The sequence below is a fragment of the Sorex araneus genome, chromosome X, assembly GCF_027595985.1.
Source record: "Sorex araneus isolate mSorAra2 chromosome X, mSorAra2.pri, whole genome shotgun sequence".
NCBI lineage: Eukaryota > Metazoa > Chordata > Mammalia > Eulipotyphla > Soricidae > Sorex > Sorex araneus.
In genome coordinates this window covers 217,019,382-217,047,128 of record NC_073313.1, presented here as the reverse complement: position 1 = coordinate 217,047,128, position 27,747 = coordinate 217,019,382, and the positions used below count along the sequence as shown (strand labels likewise).

General features: G+C 40.4%; 1 protein-coding gene and 1 pseudogene across 5 annotated transcripts; one reads left to right on the top strand and one right to left on the bottom strand.

Moving 5' to 3' along the window:
- Nucleotides 1–503: 503 nt before the first annotated feature.
- On the bottom strand, nt 504–27,506 carry DUSP19 (dual specificity phosphatase 19). Of its 5 annotated transcripts, XM_055121575.1 has the most exons (6): nt 27,109–27,506; nt 21,540–21,586; nt 17,261–17,413; nt 12,510–12,708; nt 12,079–12,119; nt 504–764 (listed from the first exon to the last, which is right to left on the bottom strand). In XM_055121575.1, coding segments are annotated over exons 1-5 (627 nt in total). In that variant the 5' UTR covers nt 27,335–27,506; the 3' UTR covers nt 504–764; nt 12,079–12,117. The 5 variants fall into 5 exon arrangements, 3 of the variants coding, with proteins under 3 accessions (XP_054977550.1, XP_054977549.1, XP_054977548.1); XR_008627298.1 differs by having other exon boundaries at nt 6,815–12,708; XR_008627299.1 differs by having other exon boundaries at nt 12,079–12,708.
- On the top strand, nt 14,585–14,705 carry LOC129400714 (small nucleolar RNA SNORA51; annotated as a pseudogene).
- Nucleotides 27,507–27,747: the final 241 nt, after the last annotated feature.

The window sequence follows — 27,747 nt, the reverse complement described above, 5'->3', positions numbered from 1 at the left end:
TTGTTGCATGAAAAAAATGGAGTCTTAGGGCCAAAAAGATAGTACAGGGTGCAAGCTATTTATCTTGCTTAAAGTTAAGCCTTGTTTCATTTGTGGCATCTCATATGGCCCCCTGCACATCACTCCTGAAGTAAGCCCTGAGCACCCCCAGGTATGACCTGGCACAGCAGGAGTGAAAGGGTGGAGTGCCAGGTGACTAATTACTTCAACTGATCATTTGAAATCTCTCCCAGGAGTGGAGCTAGTCAAAGTTGATGATGGGAGGCTGGGCTGGGATTTCAGCCTCTCTCCTCCGCAGGCAGGGTTCTTTTTTAAATTTTTTTTATTAGTGAATCACCGTGAGGTACAGTTACAAACTTATGAACTTTCATGTTTGCATCTCAGTCATACAGTGATCATTTGCATCCCTCCACCAGTGCCCATTCTCCTCCATCAATGTTCCCAGTATCCCTCCCACCACCCCCACTCCATCCCCCACCACCCCACCCTGCCTCTGTGGCAGGGCATTCCCTTTTGCTCTCTCTCCTGTTGGGTGTTGCAGTTTGCAATAGAGGCATTGAGTTCTGGCAAGGTCTAGAACACAGGAACCTCACCCACTACGCAGCCTGTAGCCAAAGTCCAAGGAAAGCCAGGACGACAGGGAGCAGCTGCGACTCTGGAAAGGCCCAGGGACGGGTAATTGAGCACCAAGCCGCAGAAGGAAACTCAGGTGACAAAGTTCCTCTCAGCCAGACAGATTCCAGACCAGGAACACTAGAGGAAAACTGTGGGATAAACTTTAACTTACTGATTATTCATACAGTTCTCCAGAACTCTCTTGCACAATATAAATCCACTTGTGAGATAATAGCCCAAACTCCTCCCTACCACCCCCTACCACACACACACACACACACACACACACACACACAACAGTCTTCAGGGAAATCCCTAATATGAAATTAGCTGTGAAGAAATTGGCTCTGTAGAAATAATTAATAAAATTTGGCGATGATGGTTGAGAATTTGACTCTGTAACAGAGCGCATGCCTTGCCTGTGTGAGGCATACATTAAAAAGCATTTCTTTCACTGATGAAATTGTAGGCTGCTAGAGAAAAGTTAAATACGTCAAAAAATCACACTAGCCTGGTGAATGATATGAAAGAAGTTATTTTGGGGATATATTGAAAATTGTTTAAATATCTGGTTAATTGACCTATGAAAAGAAATTTGACTAAGAAAGCTGTTATTATAATAGGTAGAGATGCTCTGTTCTGGGAAGTTAAACTTTTCTGTCTATAACTTGAATAAAATACACATGGAATGCTTTAAAAATTCAGATTTTTTTATGAAACCAACAATAACAATAAATACAATCAATGACATAATATTAGTCCAAAATGTTTAGTGTGTTTGATATTCTCTCAATTTACTTATCACCTTTTTTTTTTGAAGGGGGGAGCCTTATATCTGGTGGTACTCAGGGGTTTCTCCTGCCTCTGCACTCAGGAATCACTCCTAGCAGATTCTGGGGACCATATGGGATGCTGAGGACAGAAACCAGGTACGCCAAAAGCCAGGCAAGCACCCTACCTGCTCCAGACCTTGTCGCCTTTTTCTGTACTGTCTTTTTTTTTTTTTTAAATTTATTTATTTTTAATTAGAGAATCACCGTGAGGGTACAGTTACAGATTTATACACTTTTGTGCTTATACTTCCCTCATACAAAGTTTGGAACCCATCCCTTCACCAGTGCCCATTCTCCACCACCCGTAAACCCAGTGTCCCTCCCACCCTCCCCAATCCCATCTCCCCCCCACCCCACCCTGCCACTGTACTGTCTTATAACCGAGGATGACTTTAGTGTCATTTTGGATTAGTACTTCCTGTTTCCAGCTGAGCTTAGCCAAATGAAAGTGAAGTTCATTTATGCATTTCCAGGACTCCCTCCCAATCAGGCCCTGGTGGGCAGAGGCTCTGTGCCTCTACCTGTGGCCATAGCTCTTCATCAGTCGATCCTTATCCAGGACCTCTGCTCTCTCCATGCTCTGATACTCCTCTTCCTGCACTTTCCATTCTAGAAGTGTGATGACTTTCCACAGTCACTAATTCATTCCAAAGTGCTTCTCCATCTCTTCAGTGTTCTTTAATTCTGTCCACACTCTTGTAATCAGAACTGTGATTAAGTTATGTTTAGTGTCTTTGAGCATATGACTTCCCCCTCTTCCCCATATTTATTTATTTATTTATTTGTTTTTTTTTGTTTGTTTGTTTGTTTTTTTTTGCTTTTTGGCTCACACCCAGCGATGCATAGGGGTTATTCCTGACTCTGCACTCAGGAATTACCCCTGGCAGTGCTCAGGGGACCATATGGGATGCTGGGAATCGAACCTGTGTTGGCCGTGTGCAAGGCAAACGCCCTACTCGCTGTGCTATCACTCCAGTCCCCCTCTTCCCCATATTTAAATTCCTGTTGGGTGGTGGTCCAAAACCAACAAATACATTATGGAAGCATAAAAATAACCAGCAGGAATTTTACTCAATTAAAAGTTCAACATGCGACTGTAACTAATGTGATGAAGCTCCAAATAAAGAATAAAACTTTCAGTTGCTCTAGTGCATCTATCAGTGACCAGCAAGATTCTCTCTAGGATCACGGTCACCCTCACATATACACATGACTGTTCCGCTACTCCATTCTGTGCCACTAATCTATTCAGCTTGTGTTATATTGCACTATGAGATTGATCCTAATTACCACCAGGGCAATTAGAAGATTGTCTTCTTAGTAGTGGGGCTGAAGGAAGGGGCCCCTTGTTTTCGCTACTGGTCTATTTTATCAGCACCAGTAAGTGCAGAGAAGCTGGTCCAATGCCTGTCTCTGTACCCCATCTCTTTTCTACTCCTTACATCCCTTACCACCATATTCTTCCCTTGGGCTATAGCTATTCTTAGTCAGAATCATGCAGTTTTGGAATGATTCAAGCTCCACTGTAGTCCTGAGCTTGATATAACTTGAGCTATGTTTTAATTTATTCCTGATCTCACAAGTTGTATTTCAAAATTTGCTCAAAATTCAGTGGTGACAGTTTCTTAGCTTTCCTCTACACTTAAAGATTTATATTAAGTGCATAACTGGCTTTCAGTTTCCTAAGAGAGGTTTATCATATAAGGCTGTCAGCTATAACCAATCCAAGAAATTACTTTATTTTTACTACAGTGGGTAATAGCAATTAAGAAATATGTGCCAGGCATTGTGCTAAAAGAATAACTTACCTTATTTCATTTAAACATTAAAACAATTTGAAGACAAGGCTTAGATAAGTTAATTTGCCTTGTGTGAATAGTGGAATAGCAATTTAAATTAAATAGAACTTTAAGACAAATTGACTTGAGAGATTAGACTCTTCAAAAAAGGGTGCATATGCATCTGCTTTATAAAAACTATAAGGAAATCTCCAGTGGTGAGACATTTTCTGTTTTCATTTATGCCCCACCCCCAGTAATTCATGAAGTTAATAGTAATTACAATGATTTTAAGTAAATTTACACATCTAGGAGAAGAATTCAACTGTGATAAAGAGAGACATAGGGAGTGAGAACAATGGATAAGCAAATGTAAAGGTGGCTTAATTACAGGTGTCTCATGATTCTTATAAAAATCACCAGGCCAAAAAAAGTGTGCATTGTTTTATTTTCAATTATAAATTTATTTTTATGAGGGGTGGACTCCGTACCACAGTGCTCATGGGTTATTTATTCCTGGCTCCGTGATCAGGAGTAATACCTGGTGGTGGCACATGGGAGACCATCTGGGATGCTAGGATCATGTGGAATGCAAGGCAAGCACCTTAATCCATGTACTATTTTTCTTGTCCCTTGTGTGCACTTGTTGCTGCTGCTGTTGTTGCTGCTGGTTTTGTTTTGGGGAGCTAGACCTGGCAATGCTCAAGGCTTTCACCTGACTCTGCACTCAGGGCTCAGGGATTATTTCTGGCCAGGCTCTGGCACCAGGTGGGGTTCTGTGGAGGGAATGTGCTTTACTTGCCCTACTATCTCTCTGGACTTTGCCTGGTGTGCTTTTATTTTTTTTAACTTTGAAAGATGTATTACTCTGTGAATAACAATTATAAATAATCAGTTCATTGATATATATAATTCTAACATTAAACTCTATGTACTTTGATCGAATCAGGCTCAAGGATATTTCTGCATTAAAATGTCATTTGAATGCTAATAAATTCCTATCATAATTACATGTCTTTAATATAACTTAACCCCGATATTAGAGATAATCTACAATGCAATTACTGAGATAATTGATTATAAATTACAGGCAGGACAAACTGGGTCCAATAAAAAGAAATAGCTACAATTTGAACAATTTGAGCATCCAACACTTAATATTAACATTATTTAATATAACAGGATTAGGATAAAAGACTGATTAGATAGAAAGGACACAAAGCAACACAGAAATAGTAGACGGAAAAAGGAATCACCAGCCCTGAAAAGGAGAATTCAGAGGATGGGACCACAAGGATTGAAATGCAGATCATGTTACAGAATGAAGCGTTTCGTGCTGCATGACACATTTATCACAGTGGTCTGTTTAGTACAATTTTCAGAAAATCACCCTCTAAAATGCCAGGCAATGCTGTTGTCAGGGACTATGACTGTTGCAAAAATCACCAGGCCAAAGGTTTTGGCTGATGACTGTAACAGGAGCCAAGCCCTGGAGAAGTTTCAGAGCAGGTGGCAGAGACTGTAAGCCCAATGGGAGTGTGGCCCCCAGGAAGCTTCTGTGCTGGGGGAGACTGCAGAGCACACCAGACCCAGGGAGAAAAGGTTGCCTGGCAAGAGAGTGCCAAAGTTCTCTGTCATACCAGGAGTTAAAAAAAAAAAAAATGAAAAGAAAAGGAAAAGAAAAAAAGGAAAAATAAAAACCACCCTAATTCAGTGGCAATAAAGAGGCAATAAATTAATAACTGGCACACAAGCAATCTGGGGGTCGGGAGCCTGTTTTCAATAATCACTCCTCGTGGGCTTGGACCGTAAAGGACACTGATGAATTCAACAGGTCCAGGTATGCAAAGCAAGAGCCCTCCCTGCTGTACTATGGCTCCGGCCTTGCAATTGGCTTCTAATGTGTTGAGTGAAAGTGTTTTGTATTTTCTATTGCTTAGGGTCCTCTGTAGCACCTGTCTCAGATCTATGTTTATCTCACAATATCATCTTCATGCACTTTAACATGTGGTTACAGATGTATATTGTCAATCATTTCCCATAGTTTCAGCTATAATTATCAGTGGATACAAATTAAGTACTATAATAGCAGACATCAATATCTGTCCTTTCTTTTTTCAAGTTTGTTTTAGACACACCTGTTGCTCAGGAGACCATATGGGATTAAACTGGGGTTGGCCAGCATAAAAGGCAAGCACTTTAACCCTGTACTTTCTGTTCCTTATAATTTTTTTCAGCCACATCCAGCAGTGCTCTGGATTTACTCCTGGCTGTGCCCACAGATCACAACTGGTGGTGCTCAGCGGGGTACTATACGCAGTTCTGGGGATCAACTGTATCCAAAGCAAGAGCATTATCCACTGTTCTACCTCTCTGGCCAATTTTTATCTCTCTATCCCTCCTCTTCCAACCAGAGGTTTTTGGATGTCTGTAGGGTACAAGCTGATATAAACTGTCACTGTCATCCCGTCGCTCATCGATTTGCTCCAATGGGCACCCGTAATGTCTCCATTGTGAGACTTGTTGTTACTGTTTTTGGCATAGCGAATACGCCATGGGTAGCTTGCCAGGCTCTGCCTTGCGGGCGAGATACTTTTGGTAGCTTGCCGGGCTCTCTGAGAGGGGCGGAGGAATTGAACCTGGGTCGACTAGTGCAAGACAAACACCCTACCAGCTGTGCTCCAGCCCCCCAAATTTTTAAACTTCAAATGTTAACTTACAATACATTATATATACAATGCAAAACTTTAAACTCTTCTATCTTAAATTGAAATAAAAACTAGGTGACAAAAGAAGTTCAGCAGCCTTGAGGGAAAAAAATCAACTACTTATCACCTGACCAAGCCAAATAATTCATTTTGCTATACTTATATTATTTTTAAATGAGATAGGTGAAAGAGCTGTGGAACAGGGTTTGCATGCAGAAGACAGCTCACGGTCCCTTGAGCATAGCAGGAGCAAATCCTGAGGACCAAACTGGGTGTAGCTCCTGAGCACTATTACAGGGTATGGTCCCCAAATAAAAAATAAACAACAAATGTATTGTGATTTTGGAGCTGGGGAGATAAGTCAAAAGGCCAGTATGTATGTTTTGCATGCTGGAAGTCCAGCTTCAAACCCTGGCATGGCATGGTCACCCAAGTACCACAAAGAGTAAACTCTGAGCACTTTTATGGGAGTAGCCCCTAAGCTTGGAAATTGCCAAAAAGCATGTGTGTGTGTGTGTGTGTGTGTGTGTGTGTAATATTTATAGTGGTTTTGTGGTTTTGCTTGAAAAGTATTATTTCATTGCGTGAGCTAACTGGATAAGGTTATAAGACAACGCTGCGATTTAAACTCCCTATATGCAAATATACTGGGAGAAATTACCTTTGATGAGGATTTCCTATGTACATTTGAATCATCTTGTGTACGAATAATTATGTTGATAAGTTCAGAAGGGATTTCCCCACCAATCGTGAAATCAGAATCTCCAAGTCATCCACAAAGAAAACTCTAATTGCTATTAATATATTTCAATATTCAAAATACAAAAGTAAAACATTCTATAACTATTTGATTTATTCATTTTTGGTGCTTAGGCCTCACCTGTGGTGCTGAGGGCTTGCTCCTGGCTCTGCACTCAAGGATCTCTCCCGGTGTGGCTACAAGGATCAGATAGAGTGCCAGGTATCAAACTGTGGTTGGCTGAGAGCAAAGCACCTTACCTGCTACACTGTAGCTCTGGCCCCTATTTTAATTTCTAAAGCCAGATAGTTTGAGTGAATAAAATTTATTTAGAAAGATGTAAGGGGGTAGAGGAAAAGACTACGTGTTCAAAACGAGCTCGAAAAAGTAAGCAAGAAAAGCTATATAGAGAAATATGTGTTCAAGGAAGAAGCCAGGCTTGAGAGAACAAGCTTTAGTTAGTGTTATAGTTTAGGTAACATGATCAGCATCATGTTATTTTTTCAGTTTTGATATATAAGGATACTGCAGTTTCACCACCACCAAAATTACCAAGACCCTCTACCACTGGCCTTATATTTCCTTTATGCTCCCTCTTCCTCTCTGTCCCCGCCACTGCTTGCAAATGGTTTTGTAATCAAAGGCCAATGGTTTGACTTCATTTTATGTTTTTTGCTGTTATTGTTTCAGGGCCATATCCACACAACAACAATTTTAATTGCATTCTTTTATCTTTGTTTTTCTTTTGTTGGAGAGGCTACTGGAGGAGGAATACCCAACAATGCTCAGGGACTGCTACTGGCTCTGAGATCAGAGGCCTATGTGGTACTGGGGATTGAACCCAGGCCTCTTGCATGCAGAGCAAACACTTAGCCCAGTGAACTGTCTATCTGGACCAATAAAATTTAAAATACTATATTAAATTTCCTTAAATTGGATTTTTATATTTTGGGTCTCCCAAGCAACTCTCAGAGGGGCCAAGAGCCACTTCTGGCAATACTCAGCCCCCAGGCTGGGCAGTTCAGCTTCATGTAGGGCCTAAGGAGACAGAACTGCTCAGGGTCTGCAGCAGCAGGACCACCAGGGCTACCCAGGCAGTGCCTGGGGACCAGCAGGTCACAGCCTGTTGTGCTAAGGGGAACACGTGTGCCAGAGATCAAACTGGGTTGGAGACCATAAAAAGCCAGCATCCCTAACTACTGAGCTATTTCCCCAGCCACTACCTCAATTTTTTTTTTTTTTTGGTTACACCTGGCGATGTACAGGGGTTACTCCTGGGTCTGCACTCAGGAATTACTCCCAGTGGTGCTCGGGGGACCATATGGGATGCTGGGAATAGAAGCCGGGTCGGCCATGTGCAAGGCAAACACCCTACATGCTCTGCTATCTCTCCAGCCCCTCGGATGTTTTTCTAAATTTTATGCTTTAATATACATTGGGGTTGTTTTGAATTAGAAGCCCAAGAGCTCTTTCCAGTTTAGGGAAAAATTCACAGAAATATATTTCTTAGACTTATCAGCATAATTTGGACCATCATCTAACTCAGGAACTGGAGAGAGAGTATAGGGGATAAGGCATTTGACTTGCATGCAGGCAACTCTGGATTGATTCCTGGGACTGCATAGTCTCCCACGCATTGAGATCTCCCAGCAGAGAACCAGTAGTTTCTCTCTGGCACTGACAGCTGTAGCCCAACCCCCCTCCAATATTCTGTCACTGTCACTGTCATCCCATTGCTCATTGATTTGCTTGCACGGCACCAGTAACGTCTCATTGTGAGACTTGTTGTTACTGTTTTTGGTATATTGAATACGCCATGGGTAGCTTGCCAGGCTCTGCCATGCGGGCGAGATACTTTTGGTAGCTTGCCTGGCTCTCCAAGAGGGACGGAGAAATCGAACCCGGGCTGGCTGTGTGCAAGATAAACACCCTTCCCATTGTGCTATCATTACAGCCCATTCAATATTCTAAGTCAGTTTTATCTGTTAATTTATTTTTGGCTTTTGGGCCATACCCAGTGATGCTCTGGGATCACTTCTGGCGAGAGTTGGGGAAACATGTGGTGCCAGGGATCAAACCCAGGCCGACTGTATGCAGGCACTTTACCCATTGTACTATCTTTGGCCCTAACTCAAAGTTTTTTAAAAAATTGAGGCAGGTGGGGCTGGAGTGATAGCAAGTGCGTTTACCTTGCACGTGGCCAACCTGGGTTCCATTCCCAGCATCCCATATGGTATTTCGAGCACTGCAAAAAAAAAAAAACAAGCAAAAGCAAAAAAAAAAAAAGGAAAACATCCGAAAAATATTAACAACTAAGTATAGTAGTAGAAGGTGAGGTTGGTATAGCAGGCCAAGGCCCCATCATGGAGCACTAGGTTGACTGCTGGAAGATCTTGGCTCTCTTTTCTAAGCACCATAAGAAGATTCACTGTAACCCTGCAGTGGTTTAAACTGTAGGAGGGAAGCAAGGTGACATGGAGACTCGATTAGGGTGATAGTGGATCTGGTAGACAAAGTGAGAAAATTATATTCAGGATTTAGTTCTTTAAATATTAATATTTATAAATATAATTTTAGCATATGCTCCAGTACCTTAGTTCTGCTTCTGCTTGTCATATTGCCAGTAAAGTTCTACAAATCTTTTCAATAATTAAATACAAAAGATATTTTTAGCTGCTCTTCTCTTTAAAAAATCATAGAAAATTTAATTAAAATTAAAAAGCAAACTCTCTTTATTTCCCCCCCTCGAATCAGATCTGTATTTGGTATATATATACACATATACTAATAATTGCTAATTATTAATAAATAATAAATATTGATATATTTGGTGTGTATATAATATATATCTATGTAAAATTTATGTAACATAAAGTACTATAATGTTTAGGTCCTTTTAATAAAAAGCTATGGGTTTGGAGAGACAGTACAGTGGGCAGGGTGCTTGCCTTGCATGCAGCTGACCTGGGTTCAATTATCAGCACCCCATATAGTTCCCTGAACACAGAGTCAGAAGTAAACCCTGAATACCACCAGTTGTGGCACCAAACCCCAAAAATTAAATTAAAAAAATTTTAAAACCTCCTAAGAATGACAAGGTTTCACAGTAGGCACAATAAACATTATGTAATGATCTATTGGACTGGAGCGATAGCACAGCGGGTAGGGTGTTTGCCTTACATGTGGCCAACCTGGGTTCAATTCCTCCATCCCTCTAAGAGAGCCTGGCAAGCTACTGAGAGTATCCCGCCCGCATGGCAGAGCCTGGCAAGCTACCCGTGGACCTGTGGAGTGAATATGTTTTAGCATATTGAATATATGCCAAAAACAGTAACAAGTCTCACAATGGAGACGTTACTGGTGCCCGCTTGAGAAAATCAATGACCAGGACGACAGTATACAGTGTACAGTGAACTGGTGCCCACGCGAGCAAATCGCTGAACAATGGGACATTGTTTAATTTAAAATACTTGAATCAGGGGCCAGAGAAAAACTATAGGAGGTAAGGTACTTGCATGTGGCAGAGTAGCTGTAGGCCTGGTTCAAATCTCCAGCACCACATATCCTGACCACAGAGCCAGGAATAGCCCTTGAGCCAGGTGTATCCCAATGTCCCTTCTATGAAAATACTGGATTAGATTATATCAGTGATCTATTTTATTTATTTATTTTGTATTTGTTTTATGGCCACACCCATTGATACTGAGGCATAACTCCTGGCTCTTCACTCAGGAATTACTCCTGGCAGTGTTAGGGGGACCATATGGGATGCTAGGTTCATGAACCCAAGATGGTTGGACATTGAAGGCAAGCACCCTACCCACTGTACTACTCCTCCAGTCCACAGTGATCCATTTTAGCTAGGGCAAATTACTATTATGTAAGATAAAATGAAACTGGTACTCAAAGCTCTCCTGCAGACACAGATGATACATGTTTGCACTGCAAACAGACCACTACAGGCAATTAGGAAGCATACAAACCACAGACATAAATACTATGTTATCCATAAAAGACAGGTTCTGTTTATGACTTTATATCACACTATTTCATTTAATGGCTAAAAACTAATCATTAGCTAGACAAAGAAAACGAATTTAAATAAATGCTTTCATGTGACAAGTAAGGTTTCAAATGATCTGCTCATCTGACCTGGAGACATTGTTTCTGTGTATAAGAGGATCGTCTGCATCATCTGCTTCACAACAATTTGTAAGCTGGTTACATTTATGCTGTTTCTCAACAGATGTGAAACTCATAGCTTTGCATATGATGGCATCTTGTCAAGCCAAAATATCTTGAAACATAATTTCAAGTATCACTTCTAGAATTTCTTCATAAGAAGTGTTATAAGATAAGTCTCATAACAAGAAAAGTCTCATTCCTCAAACGTACAGGTCTGTTCATTATGTACATATCAACTAAATATCCTTTTTATTTTTAACATGTATATATAAGAAGAGTTCAGGACTTCCTTAATTGAAGTGACAATGATATTTTCGAGAAAGACTACTGAAAAGCTAATAAACTTAATTCTCTTAATTCTATCAGAGTAGCATATTAATTCTAGAATAAAAATCTAAGTACACTTTGTTATGAACACAAAGAATGTCTTCAGCAAATTTTACAGATGTACACAGAACTCAATGCATAAACCAGCCTTGCCAGAATAGAGTCCTTCTGTTTGTTTTGGGAGCTACACGAGGCAGTGCTTAAGCACTACTCCCAGAAGTGTTAGAGGGACCTGTTATGTTAGGGATTGAACCAGCATTCATGGTATTAGCCCTGTGAGCTATCTTCCTGGCCCCCACAAGGGAGTCTCAGTGAGAAATGAAACCTAGTCAAAGTCTCTGGCCAGAGATAGCATTTCAAATAACTTCAGGCTTTCTAGCAACATATCCAAGTTTTTTACAAAACCATGATCCTATTCCATGAAAATACATTCTCTAGTAGAAGACCACACTAAAAAATAGATTATTGACCTTATCACTGAAAAAATACCTCTGTGCTCAGGGGACAGACATACCTGGCGGAATCAGGGAAAGGTGGCTAGAGATGCCAATTCTGAAATTACAACCATTCATCATCTTCTAGAATGGTGCCAGGATTTGAACTACTGTCAAGCTACAGCAGCATGCAAGGCAAGTGCCTTAATGGCTAAACAACCTCTCTCACCCTGTCCCATTAATCTTCTTCATTTTTTTTTTTTTTTAGGGTTGGGTCACACCCGGCACTACTCCTGGCTCTGCACTCAGGAATTACTCCTGGTGCACCAGGGACTATATGAGATGCTGGGGGTTGGATGCATGTAAGGCAACCACCATACCCACTGTAAGATTGCTCCAGCCCCTGGCCCGTTAATTAAAAAAATATTTTTATCTTAAATTATTCACAAAGAACTTTACCTTCCTCTGAAGTCAAGATGCACTTCATGTTTTAAAAGTTTCTGTAAAGGAAAAATAGTAACTCTTCACCAACTAAATATTTTTATGCCCTAACTTTTGCTCACTTAGAAAAATTATTGGTAATATATCATTATTTTTCCTTAGCAAACCAAAGAAACATTTAGTCACATTATAAAGAACAAAGAAAATATAATTTAAAAAGAATTTTATATACACTTGCTCAGATCAAATTTTCTTCCTTTCCACTTGAAAAAAGGCAAGAACAAAGAGAATTCTTGCTAGTCTCCCCTCTAAAAGGGGGAAACGTGGCTATGGGATGCTAATTCTGAAATTATAGCCACTCATCATCTTCAAGAAACAATCTTCGAGAAACAGTCACGAGAATGTTTCTTGTGAACTACTGCATCCTTCTAACTCCATTATATTCTCACACTTATTGTTCTCTTTGCCCTCTTGATATGCACGAAGCTGCTCCATGAAACCGGCATTTGGACAAATGGAAGGTCTTGCATTCTTCACCAAAGAAAAGGCGCTGGTGAATGAGATTTCTTCTGACTCCATTAGGAAACCTATGACAATGGCTGCAGCCCTGGAAACTCCAGCATTACAATGAACAAGAACCACTCCATCCTGTAACAAAAGCATACAAAAATCTTCGTTATGTTAGAAAATGGTGATTTCTTTGCCTAATACTATTTAAAAGCATCAAATAAAAAATATGTAGCACTGTAGCACTGTCATCTCATTGTTCATCGATTTGCTCGAGTGGGCACCAGTAACATCTCCATTGTGAGATTTGTTGTTACTGTTTTTGGCATATAAAATACACCATGGATAGCTTGCCAGGCTCTGCCGTGCAGGAGGGAGACACTTGGTAGCTTGCCGGGCTCTCCAAGAGGGACAGAGGAATTGAAACTGGGTTAACTGTGTGCGAGGCAAATGCCCTACCTGCTGTGCTATCGCTCCAATCCAGATAAAAATAAAATAAAAATAAAAATATATAATCAAACAATTTATAAGCAATTAATGGAAAATATCAGCTAATTTATTAATGAACACCTTCTCTTCCTTCCATTGTTTATTTGAAATTTTGAAATAGAAACAACATATTTTATTAAACTTGGGTAATCTATGAAGGTACACATAACAACCTAATAACTTAGTGGCTACAGGTATATTAATAAAAAAAATCGCATAAATATATACGAAAACACAAAGCCTTAATAATTAACTAAAGAGTCTGAGACATACAACATCTATATAGTATTCCCGTAAGAGATCATTATTGGTATTAGACCAGAGTAATATCCCAGAGGGTGAGTGTGCATGCTCTACCTGTGGGAGACCCCTGTTTAATCCCTGACTCCACATGATCCCTGAGCATTGAGCGAAGAGTAGTTCCCTCAATGGGGATGGCCAAAAAAAAAAAAATTAAAAAATTAGTTGAGCTTAAGAAACTGTAAAGTGATGACACAAATATTTCAAGATAATGTGAAGCAGACAAGGCAATCAGACACCAGTGTGAGGGCAATAAATGAAAGAGGTTTCAGATTAACTTGTAAATGATCCTTCTCAAGTGAAAAGGAACACAGCACATGGTCAGTGCTGATAGGGGCAATACTGCATTAATAATCAGCGTAATACAGCCAATGGAACAGGTTGATTTATCTCAGTAGTTTTAAAAATTAATGATCTAAGTGAAATGTAGCTAACTGTGAACACATCCCACATAATTAGACATTTCTTTTACCTCTTTTCCCTATTCTTTTTTTGAAACACCAGAATAGAGAAAAAGGGGACAGGGTAAGGGGGAAATTTCTGCCTGAAGCAAACATTAAAATTCATTATATGTTTTACTTTCACATGGCAGTTCTTTAGTTCATTTTTAAGGGGGTGGGGAGAAGGGAACACTAGGCTGCGCTCAAGCTTAACTGCTGGTTCTGTGCCCTGGAGTCACTCTTGATATTACTCAGGGGATCATATGTAGTGACAGAGATTAAACCTGGGTCAGCCCTGTATACTACCTCCATCCCTTGTGTGACAGTTTTATCAGATTCACAATTATTACATAATTTCTTTTTTTTGGGGGGGGGGAATTTTTGGGCCACACTCAGTGGTGCACAGGGCATTCTCCTAGCTCTGTGCTCAAGGATCACTGTTGGCAGTGCTTAGGGGACCATATGTGGTGTGAAGAATTGAACCTGGGCCTGCCACTTGGAAGGCAAATCCCTTAACTCTTGTACTGCATCCCTTTCCTTTCCTAAACCTGTTATAAGAAATTTGCAAGTGTATTTCATTTCAAGAAAACCAGATGATTGATAGCCAAGGTTGTTTGGATTCTGAAATTCTCATGAGAAAAAAAAAATTTCTTTTTACCTTGTTATACATAGTTAGGACTCATTTCCAAATTTTCCTGTACAGGGAAAGCAAATCACAAAGAGGCACTCTACATATGCTTTTCACACTGTCTGCAATAGCTACACTTTTGTGAGACATAAAATATTTTAGCCTACTGGTGCTTATCATGGGCATACTCTTTATACCGACTGTAGAGAAAGAGGAGAAAAACCCACCCCATATATACCTGGGCCTTTTGCCTGGTCTGTACTGTGAATGGAAGGACATGGGGGGGGGGGTGAGCAGGGAGGAAGGTATTTTAAAATATTATGGTAACATGGAAAACAAAGTTTTTTTCCAGATTCATAAGAGATTTTAAAAGAATAGGAGGGGAGAAAGGGGAAAGGACAGGAATCTACAGTATATAAGGAGGTGGGGGGGTCTCCTAAGCAGGATTCTGCAATAAAGCTGTTAATGAACCTCCCACTCGTCCCCCTTTTTTCCCTTTCTGGTTGATGGGTGATACCTCACAATGCTCAAGGGTTACTCCCAGCTCTGTACTCAGAAATTACTCCTGGCAGTGAACAGAGGAACATATGGGATGCCAAGGATTGAACCCGGGTCAGCTGCATGCAAGGCAAATGCCCTACCTACTGTACTATTACTCTAGTCCCTAGTGAACCCTTTTCAGCTACACTAGTACTGCTCAGCACTTACTCCTGATTATGTATTCCAGGATCACTCCTGTGGTCCTCTTTAGGCCACATGTGGTGTGGGGGACGGACCTTGGTGTCAGCTGTATACAAGGCAAGTAAGTGCCTTACCCCTTGTATTATATCTCCAGTCCTTGATAACATTTCTAGTATTTCCTGGCTACAAACTAGTTATCTCTGTTTTATGACTCATAGAAATACTTTGAAAATGAGGCTAGCTTTATTTTCATATACTGTATATACTGTAGATGCAGCTATAGTTAATTTTTTCATGTTAGTATTCCCTCTTGCGTTCTTTATGTAAAGACTGCCTTGAATTTACCTATTCATGTTTTTATTATTCATTATGTATCATACTATCCTAGAAAGTATCTGGAGAATGGTTATTGGTTATGCATTCCCTTGCCAGGACTTAAAATGAAATAATTAAATAATTTATAAAGCAGTTTCTTCTTTTGTACTTGCTGCTGTGTGCTGCCTTGAAGCCTTTGCTCCTCTTCCTGGTCCTCAGTGAGGTTTCTGGTGCAAGCAGCCTGCCTCTCTGGGAAGCAGATGAGAGCAAGGCTGTGGTGATTATCTTTGCATGTCTGCTGTGAGTGCAGTTCTTGGCACAAAGCATTCCACAGAATTTTGCTAAGTAAATAAACTAAATTTGTTCTGCATTTCTCTGAGAAAAGTCTTCTCTTAAAAAAAAAATCAAGCCATGATTTCAGTTGGGAAGACTAGTCATATTACTGTACTTTTATAGTTAATTTTGTTTTTTTCATGCTATTATGAACAGTTTTCTCTTTGGGGGGAAGTAGTGTGTAGGCCACACCCGGTAGTGCTCAGAGCTTTTTTCCTAACTCTGCATTCAGTGATCAATCCTGGCTCAGGCAACATCTAGCGTGCCAGGGATTGAATCCAGGTCAGCCACAGTCAAGGCAAATGCCCTACCTGCAGTACTATTCCCCCAGGCCCCTCAGGCTTAGTCTGACTCTTGGCTTATTCCTGGCTCTGTGCTCAGAGGTTACTCCTAGCAGTGCTTGGGGAACTGTATGGGGTGCACTGTGATTGTTGCCCCCATTCCCACCCATCCCCAAAAGAAACAGGTAAATTCAGAAGTTTAGTTTCTAAAAACCTAATGATTATAGAGCAGTTTCTCAAAATGTGAGTGATTACTGGGGCTAGAGTGAAAATACAGCAGGGAGTGTGTTTGCCTGCATGCAGTAGGCCCAGATTTGATCTCCAGCATCCCATATGGTCCCCCAACCACTGCAGGAGAGATCCCTGAATTGCGGAGCCAGAAGTACCCCATGAGCATCACTGGGTATGGCCCCCCAAAGAAAACAAAACAAAAACCGAGTGATACTGTCCCCTAGAGGGACATTAAAGCAATGGGGGAGTGGCAATATCCTCTGGGAATGGGATCAGAGAAAAGGTACTACTACACTTAAAGAAGGTAGATATCCAGGGAGGGCACTGAGTGATTTTTCTCCCCCGTGAAAAGGGAGCAGTAGGCCAGATAAGTATGAAAGACTCTGACTAAGATATCTCCCTCTCAGGTATATTTCTGTGCCTTCCAACATAAGCCAAGCAAATGATGACAAGACGACAGAGACAGTGGAGGAGAAATAGAGAAATCACAACATTTTGTAAGTGTAGAGAAAAATGGAGAAATATATGAAGAAATGGTCCATTTCTCAGCTGCACTAGAAAGAAATGAAAAATTCAAGAATTCTATACCTAGGACTAAACATCTATTAATCTATGCCAGAGAGCATTTCAGGGCAAAGAAATACTGGCTGAGTTAAAGAAACCAGTCTTGGGTCTGGAGCAGTAGCACATCAGGTAGGGTGTTTGTCTTACACGTGGCCGACCCACCTTGGATCCCTGGCATCCCACATGATTCATCGAGCCCACCAGGAGTAATTCCTGGGACAGAGCCAGGACTAACCCAGGAGCATCACCAGGTGTGGCCCCAAAACAAAAACAGCCAATATATATATATTTTTTAAAAAAGATCCCAGTCTTCAGAAATTAGAAGATATTTGGAATTATAACACCATTTCTATTGGAAACATACACCTCAGATTCCTCTGGTGTCATCATTCCTATGTTTTTAAGAAATATGGCTCAAAACAAAACCTTACCTTCATTTTTGCTTGTTTGATAAATTCAAAACATTCTGGAAAATAAGAAAGTATATTGGTTTCGGGCAAGTCCAGTATAGAGACGTTTTTATATGTAAAGTCACTGAGGAATATATTTTCAACTCCACATGCAACATTAAGAATATGAGTCACCTAAAAGAGAGAAAATAAAGTATGATTTTTTTAAATTCCCATATGTTAAAAATGAGAGTGGAATATTGAGATCTATAGCCCCACTACCAAAGTGAAAAGAATGGGAGTATATAAGTGGAGACAAGCCATAATACCAGTGGAAGGGAGGGGCTATGTTGAATTCTTCAATTTTCTGGCTTAGTCAGTCTGAGTCCCAGTGGACCTACATTATCATACATACTACTTTCATGATCATATATGCTCCATAGTTCTACATCACTATACATATTCCCATTTTACACACTCCATGCTCCAGATTTCTACATCATTACATAAACTCTCCATGTTCATAAATGATCCAGAGTCCTGCATCACTGTACACAAACCTAATATACACTCTCCACTCTCCATACTCCTATATCATTATACAACTTTCTTTCCTGTTCACATGCTAAGTATGGTTCAACAGATTAGAGTACTCAGGGAGCCTCATGGAAGAGTCATAAGCTATTTTCTAATCTAACTGCCTTGTGGAAAGAAGACAACTGGAAAAAAATCTCAAATTATCTACTCAGGGCCACTTTTTAAAAATTGTTTGATATTTATATTGGCATTTTTTAATAGCAAGAAAACTGACTTCTTAATTTTGTAATTAAAAATAAGCATGATACTCAATGTGAGTTTTATTTATTTTTTTTAATTTATTTTATTCTTTAATTAGTGAGTCACCATGAGGGTACAGATACAGATTCACACATTTTCGAGCTTGTTTTTCCCTCATACAATGTTCACAAACACATCCCTCCACCAGTGCCCATTCTCCACCACCAATAAACCCAGTATCCCTCCCACCCCCCAATCCCATCTCCCCCACCCCACCCTGCTCTGTGACAGGGTATTCCCTTTTGATCTCTCTCTCTCTCCAATTGGGTGTTGTGGTTTGCAATAGGGGCTTTCAGTGGCCATCGTGTTCAGTCTCTAGACTACTTTCAGCACTCATCTCCCTTCCCGAGCAGGATCTCCAACCACATTTTACTTGGTCTTCCCTTCTCTATCTGAGCTGCCTTTTCCCCCAGCATGTGAGACCAGCTTCCAAGCATGGAGCCAACCTACTAGTACTTATTTCTACTATTCTTGGATATTAGTCTCCTACTCTGTTATTTTATATTCCACAGATGAGTGCAATCTATGTCTGTCTCTCTCTTTCTGGCTCATTTCACTTAGCATGACACTTTCCATGTTGATTCACTTATATGCAAAATTCATGACTTCATCCTTTCTAACTGCTGCATAGTATTCCATTGTATAGATGTACCAGAGTTTCTTTAACCAGTCATCTGTTCTCGGGCACTCGGTTTTTTTCCAGATTCTGGCTATTGTAGACAGTGCTGCGATGAACATATAAGTGCACATCATTTCGACTATACTTTTTTGCTTCTCCAGGGTATATTCCCAGTAGTGGTATTGCTGGGTCAAATGGGAGCTCAATTTCTAATTTTTTGAGAAGCGTACTCAGGGCCACTTTTTTTTTTCCATTTTGGGCCACACCAATGCATTTTTTCTCAATTAGAAAATTTTATTATTAGTTTTTATTGACACCCCAATCTTAATTTTTTCAATTTTATTTATTTTTTAATTGAGTCACTGTGAGAACAGTTACAGGGCTTTTAGGATTGAGTCTCAGTCATACTATGCTCAAACACCCATCCCTTCACCAGTGCACATGTTCCACCACCAATAACCCCAGAATACCCCCCTCCCACTCCCCCTCTGCCTGTGTGGCAGATGATTTTCACTTTACTCTTTCCTTACTTTGATTACATTCAATTTTCGACAGGAAACTCACTATCATTATTTGGAGTTTTTTCCCCCAACAGACAGACCTGTCAGAATGGCATCATTAGATTGTATGTTTTCTATTGTTGATAACAAAGAGCATAAGATGTTGCACAGTCGCAAAAGTGGCTGCCTGGATTTGGAATTCCCCAATATTAATTTAAAACCTGTTCTAATTGTGTTTAAAACAGGAGAATTTCTGTTAGGAAGTACAAAATTATGCATTTTTTTTAAAAAGCATAAGGACTTTTTCACTATTTGTAATAACACAGGCATTAAATAGTTAAGAGATTTTCATTGAAGCCATTTCCTATTGTCTTTCCTTCCCCCTGAAGAATTTCTACACCCTTATATAATTCCAGGCCAGTATTTCCTTTTATTAAGTAGGAATCGTAATAAAAGGGGGTCAAGCTTCACACAAGTAAGCATAACAAATTTGCAAATGGACAAGTTAGTAGTTATATTCCTAGATAAATTATTTGCCAGTGTTGTCACATAAAAATTTTAGCCTCAATCTATTATTTTTTACTTTTTGGGTCACACCTGGCGATGCTCAGGGGTTACTCCTGGCTCTGCACTCAGGAATTATTCCTGGCGGTGCACGGGTTGACCATATGGGATGCTGAGAATGGAACCCAGGTAGGTCGCATGCAAGGCAAACACCCTACCTTCCCTCTGTGCTATCACCCCAGCCCCCTCAGTTTAGACCCCATTGATTTCAGACCTGTGGGCAACAATGGCAAGCAGAAAGAGATCTCTAATCCTGGAGACTTTTGCTGACTAATAAACAAAGCAAAGACACATTTCCTACAAAGCAAAGACTGAGCACTGTGGAAGAGAAGTGCTGTGGGATCAGGACGGAGGACAAGATTATTGAATGTGGAACCACCACCCTCACTCCAGAGCTTCATACATGCTAGTCTCTCAGCCTTTCATGCCTTCTCAGACCCATGTGTAGCCAATTGTGTCTTACGGTCTCAGCTGAACTGGAAATGCCCTTAGAAAGGGCTGACTTTGCTCCAACATATCTTCTCACTGTTTTATTTCCATTTTTTTTAAATTTTCTTTAACTTTTTATTAAATCACCATGTGGAAAGTTACAAAGTTCTCAGGTTTATGTCTCAGTAATACAATATTCAAACACCCATCCCTTCACTAGTGCCCATATTCCACCACCAAAAACCCCAGTATACCCCCCGCCCCCTACTGTATAACTAATGAATTTCACTTCATTTTCTCTTTACCTTGATCACGTTCCATATTTCAACACAAAACTCACTATTGTTGCTGGAGTTTCCACCCAAGAAAGACAGCCCTACTACCAAGGAAGCATTTGATAGTTTTCCATTGCTGGGAATGAAGAGATATGTAGCCCCACTGCTCCAAGTACATAACTCTTTTTTTTTCCATTTTTTTCTTTCTAGAGAATGCATTCTCATCTGAAAGTATTGTGTGTGAAGAGGAATGACATTCTTGCTGGATCATTTTTCTGTCTGCTGCATTTTATAGGGTCTAGCTATCCTGGTGAGTGACAAGTTTGCAGTATTTTTCTCCTCTTTCCCCCATTTTTACTGAGGTACCATGATTTACAGTACTGTTAATGGCAGATTCATGCATACCTAATTCCAACGCCAAATTGTTTCCCTCCACCAGTGTCCCAGAGACACCTCCAAGCCCCACTCCCCAGAGAAACAGTTCTATAAACTTCAGTTCTGATGCCTTTGTTCTTGTTCTCTCTGTTTTTTTATGTCACACAACAAAGACTTCTTTTATATGACAGGGATCTCTTGCAGATTGTGGAGCTGGTGATAACTATGTGTATATAGATGGATAAAGCTAATGTCTTTGTCTCTCAGCCTCTGTTTTCCCTGACTGTGCAGATTTGACTCTTGTAGGCAACAGCAGAAAGTTGGTTTTACATGATTTATGACTGTAATCAGTTAATTAGTTTACTTGCCTTGGGGAGAGAAACCAAAAATGCATACCTAAATTTTATTTCCAACTGTAAATAAATGTATAGGTTTTTTTTTTTTTAAAAAAAAAGAAAGTTGGTTTTAGTTGGCTTTTCTTTCTTTTTTTATCTTTCTTGTTTGTTTTTTTTGGTGAGGTATTCATTTCATTGAGGTTTTGTTCTTTGTTGTTGTTGTTGTTTTTTACTAAATCTTACCATTCTCTTATGGCCTGCAGAATCTCATTTGATAGATCTTCTGTGAATTTTATGGGAGTTCCATTCTATGTAAGTAACTTAAGTCCTATATGTTGAATGAAAACACTCCCCATTTATGGTACCAGCCCAACGCACTGGTTTTACCTTGTGATTTCTCAGTGTATCCAAGTCATGAGCAGCATCTTGTGACCCTAGAAGAAATAAATCACAAATCTTTAAACGTAAGAATAATCAGTCTTTTAATCCAATTTTTTCAACAATTCTGGTGGTAACTTTTGAAAAATAGTGCCTGGAAAACAATTTGAACATACACATTTAAAATATTCATTTTATGGGGCCAGAACGATAGCACAGCAGGTAGGGCATCTGCCTCGCACGCGGCGAACCCGGGTTCGATCCCCGGAATCCCATATGGTCCCCCAAGCACTGCCAGGAGTAATTCCTGAGTGCAAAGCCAGGAGTAACCCCTGAGCATTGCTGGGTATGACCCAAAAAGCAAAAAATAAAAAATTAAATTAAATTTTAAAAAATAAAATATTCATTTTATTTATACCTTAAAATTCCACTTCTAGAAATTTGTACTATACATCCTGGATGTTGCAGAGATGAGGTCACAGGATACTTGAAACAAAACAAAATAAAACAAAAAAAGTCCAACATACTTGATGGAAGAAAAGATGGTATAATTAAGTGATGATAAATACAACCAGTAGAAGTAAGAAATCTTTTTTTTTTTTTTCTTTTTGCTTTTTGGGTCACACCCAGCGATGCACAGGGGTCACTCCTGGCTCATGCACTCAGGAATCACCCCTGGCGGTGCTCAGGGGACCATATAGGATGCTGGGATTCGAACCCGGGTCGGCCGCGTGCAAGGCAAACGCCCTACCCGCTGTGCTATCGCTCCAGCCCCAGAAGTTAGAAATCTTGAAGACACTTTATGTCACAAAATATATTCTCAGTATATCAGATGATAAGAGTAAATTATAAAACATCAACCATTTTTCTAAAAGCAAAGAATATGCATATGCTTAAAAGTAAACAGGATGATTATGACACAATAACAGCAATGGGATTACAAGGAATCTTATCTCTGCAAGTTGATTTGTTTGTTTCTATACTGCTAAGAACAGAACCCAATGACTCCTGCATGCAGGTGCTGTGTCACTAAGTTACCTCACTGGCATTTGTATTTTTCACAATAAAAATCTCTTTTCTTTCATAACTTTTAGAAGGATATAAAAAGGAGACACCCACAAAACAACTCAGTGCCAGCTGGTTGGAGAACACCTAGTAGAATAGAGTCAATGTTGTCAGTTTTCAGAATTCCACCCACATTTCATGTACCTGCACCTTATACTAATCATACCTATCAAAATCACTTTCCAGGTATCACACATCTTGAAAATTAAAATTCAATAAGCCAGTTCACTCAGCAGAATTGTTCAAATAAAGTGAGTTACACAGAGAAAAAAATATGACATTCATTATTTACATTTTCCAAGCAGTTTGCTGTCCTGAATTAAGTCCCATTTCAACAAATGATAGTTTTCTTACCTTAGATATCTGGGTAATCGGCCGGCTTCTGTTATGTGATTTTAGGTAGCTGAAAGGCCAGCTACCTGCTTAGCCAACATTCTCTTCATAAGAAGCCCACAGGCTTCTCAAGTTTATCTTCAGCTTAGTTTTAAACACTAGCCTATTACAATATTTGTATTTGTTAAATTTGGGTTATGGAGATTGTAACTATTTGCTATGTATCTGTCTGCAATTTCTCTATACCTGAAATACTTCACCACTTAATTTTTTTTTCCCTTTAGGCCAGAGAGATAGTATAGAGGGTAAAACACTTGATTTGCATACAGTCGAACTAAGTGCAATCTCTAACACCATATAGTGTCCCAAGTCCTACCATCAGAGATCCTTGAGAGCCAGGATTATCAAGGGACTCATAGATCCCCAGTCCCTTAGAACTTTCTATTTTTATAAACCAAGTTGTATTTCAGAAAAGTTTAATAATTTTTAATTTTTTTAAAAAAATTTATAAAGTAGTTCACCATGTTTGATTACATTTAATATTCAAACACCAATCCCACCACCATTACACCTTCCCACCACCATATTTTGGATGTGTCCATCCCGAACCCCAATCCCTGCCCCAAAGCAGAACTGGAATAATATATTTTGTATTGTTTGTTATGAAAAAACAACTGAATATGTTACAAAAAGTATCCTTAGAGGAAAAATTGTGAAGATTGTTGTATTTCACCTAGGGACCATTAAGCGCCCTTCTATAAGAGATCACTGACATGTTGTTAAAGGTTGAGACTTGTGGGGCTGGAGCAATAGCACAGCGGGTAGGGCATTTGCCTTGCACGCGGCCGACCCAGGTTCAAATCCCAGCATCCCATATGGTCCCCTGAGCACCGCCAGGGGTGATTCCTGAGTGCAGAGCCAGGAGTAACCCCTGTGCATCGCCGGGTGTGACCCAAAAAGAAAAAAAAAAAAAAAAAAAAAAAGGTTGAGACTTGTGTGCATATATATATGTATATATATGCATAATTTATATTATATATATAAATTCTTCCTAAGATCAGTTGTCTCCTACTTCGAACCCAATCAAATGTGGTGTGGTACTCTTTAAGAGTATGGGTGGGATGTGTCCTATGTAGTTTAGTAATTTTTGACCTTAAAATACAATTTTCAAAGTGCAGTACAAAAGAAAATCTCCTTGAATAAGACATTTCATCTGTTAGATAATTCAAGGTCTTTTGAAGTCCAGTCAATTTTCTTTTTGAAAATGTAAGATTTTTGAAATGCAAGTAGGCTTGTCTGATTTTGTAAACTAACTAAACAACACAGCCTGCACTTTACAGCTCTCCATTTTTTTTTTTTTTTGGGGTCACACCTGGCGATGCACAGGGGTTACTCCTGGCTCTGCACTCAGGAATTACCCCTGGCGGTGCTCAGGGGACCATATGAGATGCTGGGATTCGAACCCGGGTTGGCCGCGTGCAAGGCAAACGCCCTACCCGCTGTGCTATCGCTCCAGCCCCTACAGCCCTCCATTTTATTGTTCACTACACAACACACAATTTAACTTGCATGTAGTATTAGGTTGAAGTTGTGTTCTTTAAAGGGGTGAGGGCAACACTTCCAAACAACAGAAAAGCAACCCCTACTTCCAGAAAGAAGCTTAAGTCTGTTGAGAAACTAGCCCTTCATCATTCATGTGGAAGAATTAAGAGGTAGCCATCCCTGGCTCCTCAGAAATAAAGTACTTTTAACTAAGTAGAAAAGATCCATCTATGGGCTGGAGAGACAGTACAGTAGGTAGGGTGCTTGTTTTACATGAAGTGTGATCCAGGTTCCATCCCTGACACCACGTATGTATGGTCCCCTGAGCCTACTAGGAGTAATCACTGGGTGCGGAGCCAGGAGAAAGTCCTAAGACTGTCAGTTGTGGCCCTCAAACAAAACCAACATAAAACTAGGCTACCTCTCAGGAGATGATACCGGAAAAAAACACCCCTTTCCCTGGGCCAGACAGAACATAAATGAATTCCTCCCAGAATCCCTCCCAGAACTCTCCTACATTCCTAGTAAGAATGCCAAACTGAATCTGAGAAAACATCTCATGATCTCTTTGGATAAATCTAGATAACAAAATAACAAGCATATTTCATAGAAACCCCAAAAAGGTAAATAATATTTTAAAACTTCTACCATAATTATTTTAAACCATGATTACTATAATTGAAGCCACCCAATTTGAAAAAAAAACAAAAACAACTGGCCTGAGCTTATTTCCTTTGCTTATTTCCAATGGAGCACCACTCCTGGATGACTTCTAGCTAAGGATCCACCCAATTTTTCACTAGGTGGCACTAGTTGGGGATACTAACTTAAAGAAAGCTCATGGAACAATTCATGAATGCACAGTGCAGTGACAACTCATAATAATTGCAGTTGATTTGTTTCCAAAACTTTTCCCACAAGACAATCCTTGGAGAGAAGCAGATACTATTGCTTCAGTCTTATAGATGGCATTTTGGGAACTATTAACTGATTTTCAATAGTTCATGGGAGACTTTAGAGCACAGAAACCTGGACTCTGTGGGGACTCTAAAATGATGGAGAGCAAGTGTCCATCAAACTTCCCCTTGATGCTCACTTCTGCTATTTCCTAGGTGTGCTGCCTTGTGCAAATTCTGTAGTCAACCTGAAATGTCATCCCCACAAGTAAAAAAGGTGCTGATAATCTCTCCTTTCTAGATGCACACAATACCTGGCTTTTCTGTTTGGTTTTTGTTTGGGCCACATCCAGAGTTGTTCGGAGTTTAGTCCCACTAGGTGCTATAACCTGGATGCCTGTTACCTGGCTTTTTCCACTTCCAATTCAGTGTTCAGACAAGAATAGCTTGGCTGCATATTGACAAATTATCCATCTTTCCAAGTATATGTATAAATAAAAATTAATTAATGTATTTGAAAACACTCTTGGCTATTTAAGAAAACTAACCATATTTTTAACAACATAGAGGTTTTTATTTTTATAATTTTGCTTAGGGTATTTATGGATTCACTTTGTGTAAGAATCAGTATTTTCCATAGTACATGAAATAATAAAACCTCAGACTCATAACTATGAAAGAAAAGCCGTTTTCTAAATACTCCAAAATAGACAGAAGTGGTCAGGGGAAGCATGAATTATGTATGTTTTGTAAGGGCAGAACCTGCAAACAAGCACTTGACTCAAGATTTTAAGGTTTGGTTTGTTCTGTTTTGGAGCCACAGACTAATTTTGTGGGGGAGGTCAGAGGGTGAGGGCGAGGTGTTGGGACTCCCTCAAGTGAAGCAGGTGCTCCAGCCCAGTTGAGATATCTTCCCTCACCCCCTCCAAATACTGACATTTTTGAGGGGAGGCACACCCAGGGATGCTCAAGGTGTGAGCGCAGGATGCTACTCCCTGGCTTTGTGCTGAAGGGTGGGAGGTTGTCATTCCGGGGGTCCACACAATGCCACTGTAACCTGGGCCTCCTGCAGGCAACACAGCCATCAAGCTTTCTCTCTGGTCCCAAGTAATACTAACTTTTTTAAAAAAAATTTTTTTTCCTTTTGGGTCACAACCGCTGATGCACAGGGATTACTCCTGGTTCTGCACTCAGGAACTACCCCTGACAGTGCTCAGGGGACCATATGGGATGCTGGGAATCGAACACAGGCCGGCCGCGTGCAAGGCAAACGCCCTACTTGCTGTGCTATCGCTCCAGCCCTGGTAATCCTAACTTTTAAAACTTTAATCCTGTCACTTGTATGTTTGGCTAATGAATGCACTCTTTTTAATGATCCCTTGAAAATAGGCAATAATGATATTTCCTGGCTTTTCTTATTCTGAAGTTTCTAAAGATTCACATCCATCTATTACTTTCCGGAGAATTCAGGAAAATAAGAAGTCTTTTCTAAAGTTTGAGGACCAGGAGCTATGTGCTGTGAGAATACAGTACATGAAACACAACTTCTTATGGATCTATTGTAGAGAAAACACATCTCTAACTAGCTAATGGAAGTTCCATGTCCAAAAAAAAAAAGGGAAAAAATCGCTGCAATTTTTCGGCAGACCAACTACCCCGCAGACTATGACACTGGGGGGTCTGGGAGAAAGCAGTAACGTTAAATGGACTCAAAAGTTTTGGTGGCAAGTCGATATACTCACCTAAGAGCAACCAAGGCTTAACCACGCCAACTTGCAAGTCCAAACTAAGGTCCTGGACGAAACCACAACCGCCCCCACCGCCGGGCTCTACTTCTTCCACCACCTGTACGGTGGCATCTTTCCAGGTTTCTATCATCGTCCTCCCAGTTACCGTTGTCACCCGGGTACACTGCTTCCGGAGATTATCCCGGGAGAAGGCTCTGATCTCCTGGCTAAGGGAGTGCATGACATGAGCACCGTCGAGAAAGAAAACAAGCACTGCCAAAGCGTAGGTCGGGGCAGAACCGCTCGTGCCTCCCTTGCAGCACAGGTGCCGGGCGCTAACCAGTGCCCAGGGACGCGTGGACCGCGCCCTCGCGCCCGGCGACAGCGACACCAGCAGCCGCGGTTGGCTTTGTTTGCCCAGCCAGCCGCAATGTAAAGGCACGTTTGATTGGCCGATGAGACACAAGTTCCGATTGGGGAGTTGTTCCGGCTTCCGGTCAGCTGACTGCGATGTGCGTCTCCTCATCATAGATCTTAATAGTGACTTTTTCTAGGTTCTGTTTAAGTCTTTATTAATCATCCGCGGTGGTGAAGTTGAATACTAAGTTGGAGGAAGTACTGATATTTCCTCGCCTTGGTTGTGACCGTGAACCA